This window comes from Podarcis muralis, chromosome 6 (genome assembly GCF_964188315.1).
Source record: "Podarcis muralis chromosome 6, rPodMur119.hap1.1, whole genome shotgun sequence".
NCBI classification, from domain to species: domain Eukaryota; kingdom Metazoa; phylum Chordata; class Lepidosauria; order Squamata; family Lacertidae; genus Podarcis; species Podarcis muralis.
The window spans coordinates 99,701,620-99,714,572 of NC_135660.1; the positions used below are offsets into that span (position 1 = coordinate 99,701,620).

Consider the following 12,953-nt stretch of genomic DNA (forward strand, 5'->3'; position numbering starts at 1 on the left):
GTCATTCTTTTTTGCTGGTACCAGATGAAGGGTAATCCTAGGTGTGCTTTGTGCTTCCTTATACTTGACTGGATATTTCCCCCAGCATCTCCTTCACCGGCCAAGCAGCGAGCTAAAATGGATGATATTGTGGTGGTGGCACAAGGGACGCAGTCTTCGCGGAATGTCAGCAATGACCCAGATGTCATTAAGTTGCAGGAAATCCCAACTTTCCAACCCCTTCTGAAAGGTAAGATATTACATGAAAAAATGAAGTTCCCATGTCTGCCCCCCACATTCCCCTTTGAGCCTCCTGGTTCATAACAGTGCCGATTTTTTGATGATCCCATTTTACTCTTCTCATTTGTTTTGTCATGCTGCTATAAAGTGGTAGAGAGAACTGGGTAAAACATAAACATGTTTTAATGTATTGATGTGTTAAAGCTAGTGGTTTGTAGTTTGTCCAGAAAGCAGTTATATTTGTGCTTCTAGTTCTGTTGAGTCATTTTGTTCTGCAGTGTGAAGAGATGAACCTTATGGGAGGCTTGGGATAAGGGTGGAGAACCCTTTTTGGACCCAGGATGCAAGTGGCAGGTGGGTCCACAGGCAAGATTGGGCGGGGAGCAATGAATGTACAGCTTCTACACACACTCCTCTGTTTCTCCTCTATCAAGGCAAGAAAGAAGTATTATTGGAGTCCAAGGACACATTCTAGTTAGGCAAAATCCCTCCAGGAGGGTGCAAAATAGATCTGGGGAGAAGGTGTGTGGCTGAGCAGGGAGGTGTAGCCTTGGGGAGAATTCTGTGGACCAGACAGAGGCCTAGAGTGCTGCATTTGGAACCTAGGCGTGAGGCTTCCCACCCAGGCCTAGGAATAAACTGGGAAACAGTAGTGCTTTAGTTAAGATGGTATTTTGATGCCCATTATCTCAGACTAGGCAACCCCTTGTTCATAATCTGACAGTAAATTCAGTAAACGTTGCTCTTGATTTTTGGGTGCCTGTACTGCCTGCCTGCTTGCTTCTGCACTCTTTCAACATCATCTTGATCTGTACATTGGTAAATAAAATGGCAGTTTTCCAGTTTTCTCCATGCCAAAGAGGGGGAACTTAAAAGACCGGGATTTGCTTTTTGAAAACGGTGTGGAAGTAATTCTAAAATTTGAGTCCATGGGTCCCTTGACCAACTACCTTCTTTCTGTGGGGCACAGGAGCCCAGTTATGTCACCCCTTGCCTGCAGAGCTGGCAGCCCGTCAACCCTTTTTGAACACCCTCCATTGTGGAGTCTTCCCTCAGCCTCCTCTCCCCTCTACTTGGAAGTCCTCCGGGCAGCTGCAGCTGCTGCTCCTGGTCTCTGAGCCCCCCCCCCCAGGCCCCAAAGACAGGTGCCTCCTCACACTGCCCCACAGGGGCCAGGGAAGAGGATGCCCCCAGCCTTAGTGGCCCAATGGAGACTGGCCAAAGGTGAATGTGAGGCCAGCACTTTGCCCAGGGAGGCAGCAGGGGCGGCAGAAGGTACTGCCAGGCCTGCATGGCGTAAAGGCTCCCCTTCAGCTCCCAGGCAGGCTTTGTACACAGCAGGCAAAAGAAAGGCCAGCGCTGCGCCTGCCTGCCCAGCCTCCCACTTGTCTGTCCATTCCCAACAGCAAGGGCTGGCGGGCTGGGCTCCCTCACCCATTTGCTTGCTTACTCCAAGGCCACCTCAGCTCCCGGCAGCCAGCACCCCATGGTCCGGGCTGCTGCAACAAACAGCCACACAAGCCTTTGGGAGGCAGAGATGCGAGGGCATCACAGGAGGGATGGAAGGAGAGAGGGACAGCGGCACCCCTGACCAGCATTCAAGGCACCCCAAGGGTGCCATTGGCGCACTGGTTGAAAACCACTGTTTTAGGCAATCCATATATACTGACATCTGGTGCCTGTTGGGAAACACTTCAGCGAGTGTACCTTGTTTATTTATTTTGCTTATTCACCAAAATTTATATACTACTTGCTTGTAATAAAACTTCTAAGCATTTTACAAAAAATAGTGAGGCATTTTGATTTGGGAATCTGCATTATTGTTATGTTATTGAAACACTAAGATGTGAGTGAGTTTATTTTGTATTTTACTAACAGTCGGAACAGGATGAGTATATAATAGGAATATTCTATTGTGCATGGAATATACAACATAAATGGTAGAAGCATAATTGGAAACACAGCATTTATTAAATGTTCACAAAAACTAGAGCTCGGGGAAAAGTGCACAGCTATTTTCTCTGCAAACTGTTCAGGAGGCCAGGCCTCAAACATGGGCTGGTTCTGGTAACCAGCTCTTGCTTCCAGTAGGCAATGCCTCCACAAAGGCAGGTAAGTTCGTTCCTTTTTGTACCTGCTACCCAGTGAGACAGTTTTGGAGGGGAGAAGTGGCAGGCGTCATGTGAGTGTACACCACCTTGAGCATGTTGGAGAAAAGGAGGGATATGCAATCAATCAATCAATCAATCAATCAATCAATACTGGACTAAGTCAGTGGTTTGACTCTGTACAAAACTCCTTCATATGACCTTTGCATCATTGTGTCTGGCGGCAAGAACAGGAGTCCAATGCAAGTTTAAGACTCCATTAAACTAAAAATAATTTGTGTGGAAGTAAGCACAGTTGAGCATTTTTCCTTTATTGTTGCACATTTGCTGTTTTTTTCTTCATCTGCTCTCTAGCTGCATTACCAAGCAGAGACATTTTCCTCTTTGTTCTGAGGAATCTTCCTTCTCAGTCAGTGGGAAGTTAGAGTAAGCCCTGACAGGAACTCTCTCTCTCTCTCTCTCTCTCTCTCTCTCTCCCTCTCCCCCCCTCTCTCTCCCCCCCCCCCCAGATCTCCACCCCTGAGTCTTTCAGTTACCTAACAGTGATCACATTTGGCAAAGAGCCACACTATTATTTTAATTGCATCAGGGTTTTTTTAAAAGAGGCCTGTAAAACTGCATGGTCTACTTTCGCCCTAAGTTACTGTAAAGACTAGGCCCAAAGTGAGATTCATATACCCAGGCTGCAGGAATGTTGTGAAGTGCCCCAACCAGTTCACCACTGCAGCTCATAACATCATACTGTGAGTTGACGTTGTTTTCTGGGATGCCTGGTCTGATATTGTTGAACTTTTCAATTTGCCAATTCCAGTGCAGCCCACAGGTGGCGCTCTTCACTGCCTCTGGTGCATTGCAGGCTCCCAAGAGCAGCAGAGGTTCAGAACTCAGTAAAAGAATTTTATTTGGTAGGGACTCAGGGTGTTTGCAGCAGAATAGCAGTCAGCAAGCTCTAGAGGGAGGATTGAGTGAAGCCCTTTCCGTGTTAAACCCTCATGAAAAATTGGTTTTGTAATCATTTCTAAAACGGAGTGGAAATGAGGGAGAGGCTTGGAATGTGGCAGAAAAGCCCATGGCCCCAGATTCAGTCCCCAGTTCATAGTGTTGGGGAGCAGGGCTCAGAAAGACTGGTCAAACTGGACAAATGCCGAGACAACGTGACATGTTTACTTTATTTATTTTAAGAAATGTCTAGCCTACCCTTCCTTAGAATAATCCAGGGGTGGAGGTAGTGGTTGGAGTGTCAGTGTAGGACTGGGGAGAGGTTTTTTTGTTGCTGAGGTTCCTGGGCATATCAGCGCCACTTTCCGTGGCGTTAAGTACCACCTGTAGGTGAGTTTCAGAGTAAGTTCCCTTTTGGCTGATATGGAGATTAGATAGAATCATTATTTGCATCAGCCACTAGCCATAACAATAAAATAAAATAAAATGTACTGAAGATAGAGGTAAAAACTTAACTATAGAAAATACATTTTGGGGTTTACATCAATAATCAAATAATAGATCTTATTCTAATTGCCCCACTAAAAACCTTGCAGTTTTTGCTATCACCTGATCATCTTGATCTGCTAAAAGAATGGTTGAGCGACGACCCGACATGGACAATAGTAGAGGGGTAAGAACCTGATATGGACTTAAAGGGAAGTTTAGACCACATTCTAGTCCATTCGGTGGGGTTAATTTCATAGCCAATGTCATGCTCCCATTGTTCTTCGATTGCATCAAGGGGGGTTGTGGGATTCTGGAGCAGTATTTTGTACATTGTGGATGCCATCCCTTTGCCGTGTCCCTCTGCTGTCAGGAGAAGGTTTTTGAAGGTGGTCCAGGGCCTAGTGGCTGCTGATTTTACTGCTGGATTGTTTAAGAAGCGTATAGTTGACAATGTCTTAGCCAAGGTCTTTGGGTGTCCCCTAGTTTGTCTTGTATTTCTTGTGTTGGTATGGATTTGTTGTTTTTGTAGAAGTCTTTTAGGCAGTGCAGGCCTTTGGCTTGCCAGGTGTTTATCTGGAGGTTTTGTTGGAATAGTGGGTGTTAGGCCAGGGGGTTAGTGGGGATGGGGAGAGTTTGCCTACTTTTCACTTCCTGTGTGAATCTGTTCAGTATTGTGGGGATTTTCTTTAGTTTATTTGGAGAAATGGGTGTGCTGTTGTGGAGATGTTTCAACGGTGTCTCTCTCCAAGACCCATCCAAGACTCGTTTTCTAGAATATACGGGATTATGTGGTATACCTGGTTGGCGATGTAACATAATTCTATGTTGGGGATTCCCTATCCTCCTCCTGGGGAGGGGAGGTGCAGGTATTTAGGGCTTATTCTTGGCTCTTTGTGTGATAAAATAAATGAGTGTAGTTTTTTCTGCCACTGGAGTTGGTTGGAGGAATCCAGATTGGGAGGATTTGGAATCAAATGTTAGCTTTGAGAGAGTGGTCATTTTGATCATGGCTATTTTGTCTGAGAAGGTGAAGTTGGCACTGTTCCATTTCCTCAAGTAACTGTTGATTTGTCGCCACAGGGGCTTGTAATTGTGGAGGTATAATTTGTTGTATAGGGACGCGGGTGGCGCTGTGGGTAAAACCTCAGCGCCTAGGACTTGCCGATCGCATGGTCGGCGGTTCGAATCCCCGCAGCGGGGTGCGCTCCCGTCTTTCGGTCCCAGCTCCTGCCCACCTAGCAGTTCAAAAGCACCCCTACGTGCAAGTAGATAAATAGGTATCGCTTTATAGCGGGAAGGTAAACAGCGTTTCCGTGTGCTGCGCTGGTGCTGGATCGCCAGAGCAGCTTCGTCACGCTGGCCACGTGACCCGGAAGTCTCTCCGGACAGCGCTGGCCCCCGGCCTCTTAAGTGAGATGGGCGCACAACCCTAGAGTCGGACACGACTGGCCCGTACGGGCAGGGGTACCTTTACCTTTAATTTGTTGAGGTTTCTGGTTATTTGAACCCCTAGGTACCTCAATTTGGTGCGGCAAAGTTTTATCTTTGTGATGTTGGTGAATTCCTTTTGGGTATGCGGGGGGGGGGGGGGTGTTGAATCACATAGCCTCAGTTTTTGCAAAGTTTACTTGCAGGCCTGACACCATTGCGGATGTGTTGAGTTGCTGTGTTTATGGGGTCTGGTGTCGTGACCATCAGCTTGACCTGCGACCCTAGTTTATAGGTTTTACCTTTTATTTCCACACCCTTGATATCTGGGGCTGCTCAGAGTCGGATTGCAAGGGGTTCCAGGGCCAGGATGAACAGGAAGAGAGACAGTGGGCATCCTTGTCTTGTGCCTCTTGGGATTGCTATGGTATTGGAGTCCATATTATTAATTCTGCATTTTGCTGAGGCTTGGGAGTAAATTTGTAGGAAGTTGGGCCCAAATTTCATGTTAGTTAATACTGCTAATAGATATTTCAATTCTAAGCAATCAAAGGCTTTAAAGATGTCTAGGGACCTGATCGCCAGTGGGAGTTTGGTCCTTTTGCTGTGTTCTCTCAGATTCAGTAGTTTCCTCCTGGGGTCTCTTACGTTGCAACCAGGAACAAAGCCTGCCTGGTCTGGGGTGATAAGTTTGTGGAGGAAGATTTTTAGGCGGTTAGATAGGATTGATGTGAATATCTTGTAGTCTTGGTTTATCAATGAGATTGGTTTGTATGATTCTATTTTGAGGCGATCTTTGAGTGCTTTGGGGATAGAGACTATTTTGGAAGAGGCCCAGGTTTTGGGGAGGGGGCCCCTTTTATGATGTCGTTAAATAGGCGGGTCATGTAAGGGGTTCTTTGATTTTTTTGTATAATTCTGCTGTACAGCCATCCGGGCCTGGGGCTTTGTGTGCTTTCAGGTTTTTGAGTACCGTCTCTATTGCCTCTGGGGTGAGAGGGCTCTCCGTGAATTCTTGTTCCTCTGCAGATAAGGTTGGCATGGTCAGCCCTGTTAGGAGTCTTCTGATTTCTTGTTCAGTTGGGTTGCAGGAGGTGTATAGGTTGGCATAAAATTCAGCAAATTCTGAGGTTATTTCTTTGCTGGAGGATGTCATATTAAAGTCTTTTTTAGTGACACAGTGTATTCCTGTTTTGAGTGATTTTTTTCCTGCATCTAATTGTTTAGAGTATAGGATGTTAATCATTGTTTTATTGATTTCTAGAGAGTCAATTTCCCTTCTTTTTTGTTGTATAAGTTTAAGGAGTTTTATGAGTTTGGTTTTTTCGGCTCCTGTTTTTTTGTACTGTGATGAGAGGGTCGTAATGTCTTGTTCCAGTTTACCAATTTTTGAGGAGGTTTGATTTTTTTTTTTAAAGGGATGCCCTCTCCTTTATTCAGGCTCCTCTGATGACTGCTTTCATTGTGTCCCAGAGGAGAGGGGTTGTAATGTCGCCCATATCGTTCTTTTGGAGAGTTTTCAGTTGACTCTCTCTAGCTAGTTGGCTTGTGGTTAGGATGGGTCTGAAGGACCACGATGGGGTAATTTGTGCTTCCTCTCCTATTTTGAGGGTAGCTTTTACTGGGCCGTGGTCTGTGGTTTTAATGTTACCAGTGTTTGTTGTTTCTACCAGGGGGAGCAGGCCTTGTGTGAGCAGAATGCGGTCCAGTCTGGACATTGTGCCGTGGAGTCCAGACTGGAATGTGTGGCTGGTGTCTCCTGGGTTCTTTTCTCCCCAGATGTCATGAGACAACCAAAGGCAGAGCTTAATCATAATCAGGGTAAAAATACACACCACATGTTCCTAGAAGCTTGAGTAGATGGAGCCACTTAATCAGGTAGTAATAATCCATTGACTTTATAAAAAGTGTGTCTGGCACACAAATTGCTGCTAGGGAAAAGCAGTCTTATAAAACCTCAAAAGGCAAGTTAAAAAAAAATCTATGAAAACCTCAAGTTCAAAGGATTATGAACAAAGCTATAAAAAATGCAGCCATACCAACCTCAGAAGTTTAAAGCTGCAACACTATTTTCAGGGCGTATACCAAGCCAAGTGAATCTCGATCATTTGCCAGATACATACATTGCATTTCTGTAGTTTCCTAGAGATTTTGTGAATCCTAAATATTTCCAATCACAGCTCCCATTTTCTTATATATGATTTGATTCTGCATCTTAAAGAATGGGTCAATTAAAAGAAACCAACCAACCCATAAGCCCCTAATCTGTATAGATGCATGGGGAGGGGGGTGGGTAGCAGTTAATAGCATGTTGTCAATTCCTAATCTTTCTCTTCTGTTCCTCCATTGATGACATTCCTAATCGAAAAACATTTTGAATTGTTGGGGGCCCTTGCCATAGGGCACTGCACCATTGGATATTGGCTTCCATGCAGAGGCCGCAATGCAAAGGCCCTAATGGCAATGAAACAGTGCAGTTTGAAATGGGCTGATAGTGGGACCACTCAGATAACATTTCCAGATCTGCCACGCAGCATGATGGCCTGGCCTGGGATAGCTCAGGCAATATAGCAGTAGAGCTCGGTCGTGGGTTCGAGCCCCACATTGGGTCAAAGATTCCTTCATTGCAGGGGTTTGGACTAGATGACCTTTGTGGTCCCTTCCAATTCTATGGTTCTGTGAGGTGACATTGTGAGGGAATGAAGGGATAGATGAAGACAGTGTCAAATTGGTGTTGCAAAACTTAAAAGTGTTAATCCTCTGATTCAGATTAACTTCCTCCTCTCCCAGGACTCTTGTTAGCTGCAAAGGGGGCAAAAAATAAGATAAAGCAGCTCTTGTGTTAGAAACTTAAGAGTGCAACAACTTGTACAAGATGTGAAAAGATGCTGGCTTTTTGGTGTGCTGCTGAAGTCAAAATGCATCCCTGTTGGTGTTAGTTTCAGACTTCTGAGGGTTGAAGCCAACCTGATTCTGAAGAAATGTCACTTTGCCCTCTGAAGCTTATGCATTGTATATATTGAAATTCTGCTCATTCTCCTTAGGCCAGTAATGTTCCTGCCTTAGCAGAATGCACACACACACACACACACACACACACAGAGTGCTGATGGAGAAAGTTTTTCTCAGTATTTCTGTTGTGATCATTAAACCCCTGAGCTGCACACCCTCACCCATCTGCCTGCGTCTCTGCCCTAAATAAGCATTCATTTGGACAGTTTTCCTGCAAGAAAGATTTAAATTCTTCTGCAGCAGGTGATATTGCCTTTCATTTCACCAAAATTTTAGTTTACTCGTTAAGTGTGGCATTGTAGGAGTATTTTGCTACCTATACAATAAAAATTGAGACATTTCGCTAAAACTTGCTGCACAATTTTTCATGTGCCTGCAAGGGATAATGGTATTCAAAAATACCTTGATATGATCACGACAGTAATACCCCTCTTAATTTTCTTTTGCATCCAGCAAGTCTAATCCTGATAGATCTACATAGTCAGAGAACTTGTACATGTCCAGAATTGTTACCTGACAAGCAGTGTGTGTAGCCGGGTGCTGTTGTAGCAACGGAAGACAAGGATGCACAACCTCTTGCTGGTCTTGTGTTGTTCATCTGCTGGCAAGGCTGTGTCTGAACTGCACAACTTCAGCCTGCCGCTGTGGCCTCACACAGTTCAGTGCTCTCCATGCAAAAAGAGAAAGAGTCCTTGCAAATAGAAAGCTAGCTCAAACCATTCTGCCCCCTCCCCCCCATCTAGGGTTCTGTGGAGGATATTTTTTTATGAAAGAACATTCAGTCATATGAACAGTCAGAAGTGGTACAGCCCAGACACAGATTTACCAAGTTAGTGAGAAACTACTAAATCAGTTTCGTAGTGTGCTGGGAATATGGTCATAACTATGATGAGCCTTAAATGTTCTGCCTCTAGTCAAATTTTTAGGTATTTATTTTAGGCTTGTTGCTATTTAAATGTGCAAATGAATAGTGACCAGTTCCTTTGCTGTGTCGTCTTGTAGGGACTTCATAACTCTTATTTTGCACTTGCTTAAAATGATTTGGTTTGTGTCAGATGGCTGTTGCGGTTGCTCAAGAGTAACCAGGCGGGACTCCGGCCGGTCTTTTACAGGCTTTATTTTGGTGCAAACTATTTACAGTGAAGAGCATCATAAGTTCATGTCTGGCTCAGTCGCTGGCAGAATCCGGGAGTGGTCTGTTTTTGTACCTCCCCCAACATAAAAGTTTTGTTACCCCCAGCCGTTTCCGCCCCTCCCTGCGCCTCAAACCACTGCGCAGGATGGGCGATGGCAGGGGCGTGCTTCCCTCCTCTACGACTTACGGCTCCCACTAGCATCCTCTGGTCCTTGCACCTCTTCCCGACTGGAGGTGGGGCTTTCCTCCTCCCCGGAAGAGGAACTGCTTTGCAAGATTTTCGTAGGCTCCCTGTGACACAACTGCCCTCCTATCTCTCGCCTCTGAGCCGATGGCAGTTCCCTGACAGTTTGACTCTTGTAAAAATGTTGTTCATAGGGAGGGTGATTTATTTAATAGTTTTAATCTTGGGTGTAGTCCTGTATTGCAATTTTGACCATCTCTTGCTTCAGTATTGCACATTCCTGATGCAAAAAGACTCAAAAGTCACACTTGCTGTTGGGGGGGGGGGCGAGGGGGGAAGGAGTCCTAATTCCTGACAAAAGGCGTCTCCTAAAGACTGGTGCAGGGACCTGAAAGTGTCACGTCTTTATTTTTAATGCTTCTTCCAGTATAATGACTTCTTGCATGAGCAAACCAAGTAAAGAATAATGAAAAAGAAGCAGCAAATGTAGCCAGCAACGAGGTGCCAATAACCTTGAGACTTTGAAACTTTGCAAATGTTTGCTTGAGTGAAATTCTCCTGTGTATCACCAAATAAGAATGAGCTGAGGTCACTCTTGGCAAGAACAGGACCCTCCCCCCCCCCCCCCCTGCACAAACAGCATAACATGAGAAGCAGGGAGTGTGTGGAGGACGGGGGCAGGAAGAGGAATCAAGGAGGACTGGATAACATTGTAGACATGATTTTTGTTTGAACATACTATATACAAAAAAGCAGCTTGCTTTGTTTGCAGGCTTTGAGTACATAAATATACAAAAATTAGGGATGCTTTTGCTGTCTTTCTACGCCATAGTATTGTGAGGCAATGGCACAGAATTTCCTACTTAAAGTTGCATAATTCTTTGTGGTTCTTGTCCGGTGATATTTTGGGGGCTGCCCTGATTTAAGTCTCCACTCCAGCAAAATTGCCAAAATTCAACAGCAAAATTTTGTCAGGCTTATGAAACTCATGGCAACTGCCGTTTGTGAGTAGTCAGCTGGCCACCTGATAGCTTGAGCCAGCCTCTGGCATCTGGGCCTGAGAAGCCCCTACTCCTAAATAAATTTTCTGCTTTGTCACTTTCTCCTTTGTGAGATGAGGCACAGACCCCCAAAGCCCCTTAAAACTTTCTTATATGCACCCTGTGAGCAGCAACGCAATTATGGCCGTTAGGCATGTCAGGTGTCTGCATTGGCAAGTGGAAGCCCAGGAAGGCAAAACAGCCGCTGCCACCAAGTTACAGACAGGCATCCAGACACACACCGAGCGCTGCCAAGCCAAACAAAAGAGAGTGGCGGAGCAGTATCTGTAAAGCCATGACAGCAAGGCATTGCGGGAGTGGAAGTTCAAGGGGAAGGGTACACGAGCAGCTCCCCAGTGGCTGTTTGGCAAACTAGTTTTATTTTTATTTGTTTTATTTTTAATATTTCTATACTGCTTTATATTTTTAAGCAAACTCTCAAAGTGGTTTACAGCATATTAATTCAATAAAACATAAATAAAACAAACTGAAGAAAGTCAAATACAGAGTATACAGTCAAAGCAACATGACAGAAAACTAAAATATTTTCTTAAAGATTTAAAAATAAAACATTACAAAGGAGGTCAACTACAGAATACATATTTAACATAGTGGGGCTGGTGAGTGTGGGCCTCACCCCCAAGTCCAGGTGGAAAGGGCCTTGCGGGGAGCGGCCTTCATGCCTCACAGCCGGGCCACGTTCCTAGCTGCAGATCAGGCACCTGGTGGCACAGGTTTTTAAGCTTCCAGTGCCATTGACCCACTATAGATGTCTATAGATTTCCCTGTGCAAATTATTTTACCTGGGCCACATTGCCAAAGTTGCTGTCATGTTAATGGTTTATGTGGTCTAAAGGGTACATTGCACATGCTCTTTGTAGTGCCTTGTCTTTTGTTAAAATGTGCGCTTTGCCATGAAAGGCATTTAAATCTTGCACAGTGCACGTAAGGAAGAAGGGGACAGATGCATACGATTCCCGGGGAGTTTTGCCCCTTGAATTAAATTTTGCACGCACAGTTTCACATTTGCCTGCACAGCCGTTTACTTTGTGAGTAAAGGTAAAGTACAAATGAGACTCCCCCAAAAGAGCCCCCCCCCTGTGTTTCTCTGGAAGGGATGGCGGAGTGCTTCCTGACTGGACTCCGTGGGCAATTCTGCACCCACCCCTTTTATGTGGAGTTGGGGAAGAATTACTTGATCCCAGGAAGGGAAGATTCAGTGTAGGCAATTAGGGTAGAGAAGTACAGTATATGATGTAGTGACACAGCAGGCACCCTCTTCTGTGGGTGGGCCCACAAGAGGCTTTTTAAATATGTAATTTAATTTATGTGGCACCAGCACTTCTCTAACAGCACACTGGATTGGGAATAAATAGTCTAAACTACCTCGCTCTTTATTTAGAAACTGAATAGCCAGAGGTGCTGTGTGTGAGACAGTAAAACAGCTTTATGACTATTGAATGTGGGGAAGGGGAGGGGAAATAGAATATGATTGTTAGCAGACCTTCTGCATGGCTTTTCCTTTTTATAATTCAGCCACCCATGTTGTCTCTGCCTCCCAGAATATGATTGCAAATAGACACTTGGAAAAGCTGAGAATACGTTGCTGTTTAAAAAAAAACGAATAAAGCAAGGAAATAGCGTTACTGTTCTCCTGTTAATGTAAGAGGTAACAATTTCAACAATTTTTTCTAGCAGCATGAGTAGAGTATGCTTGCAAATTACGTGGGGTGATGTCCTGGGGTTTGCTCCTAAAGCCAAAATCTTGTAGTCAAAGCCCATTGGGTTCAATGACGGGTGGGATTGCCAAAGCCTTTTTTTTTTTTAAACTCCACCCTCTTTTGCTTCCCCCCTTTTTTACATTTTTTGCCATACGTGTATAGCTGAATGCACACAAGTTAAATGTGCATCAGTTGTGGGCTTACTGTATTCCTAATGGAAGATTTTTACATGCATGATGAGTAATTACTACCTAAGTGTCAGTCACTAGTTTCCAGAGAGTTCTGCCCAAAGCAACACAGTTATATGAAGTAGCTTTGGGATAAGTATTTTCAGGTTGTGTGCTGCGGCGACCCGGAAGTAACGGAGCATGTTACTTCCGGGTTTTGCCGTTCGCGCATGCACAGATGGTCAAAATGACGTCACGCGCATGCACGGAAGCGGCGAATCGCGACCCGCACGGACGCGGGTTGCGTTCGCTTCTGGGTGCGAACGGGGCTCCGGAACGGATCCCGTTCGCATCCAGAGGTATCACTGTATACAACATGTGGCCTGAGAAAACACAGTAAAACACAATAAAGAAATAAATGCTATAAACAGGCAAGAACACCACCCCAGCAGAAATGGTCTGGTTTCTTTGGAGTCACAATAATAGTTTTGCAACACACACTCCATGCACT

At 45.0% G+C, this 12,953-nt stretch overlaps 1 protein-coding gene across 2 annotated transcripts in view; it reads left to right on the top strand.

Annotated features, from left to right (window-relative positions):
- BORCS5 (BLOC-1 related complex subunit 5) overlaps positions 1 to 12,953 on the top strand; it is a 38,798-nt gene that overhangs the window by 1,436 nt on the left and 24,409 nt on the right. The window contains exon 2 of one of the 2 annotated variants that reach the window (XM_028728607.2): positions 25 to 229. In XM_028728607.2, coding sequence (XP_028584440.2) covers positions 25 to 229 — 205 coding nt within the window. The remainder of the gene's footprint in view (positions 1 to 24; positions 230 to 12,953) is intronic. The other variant, XM_028728606.2, reaches the window with a different exon arrangement.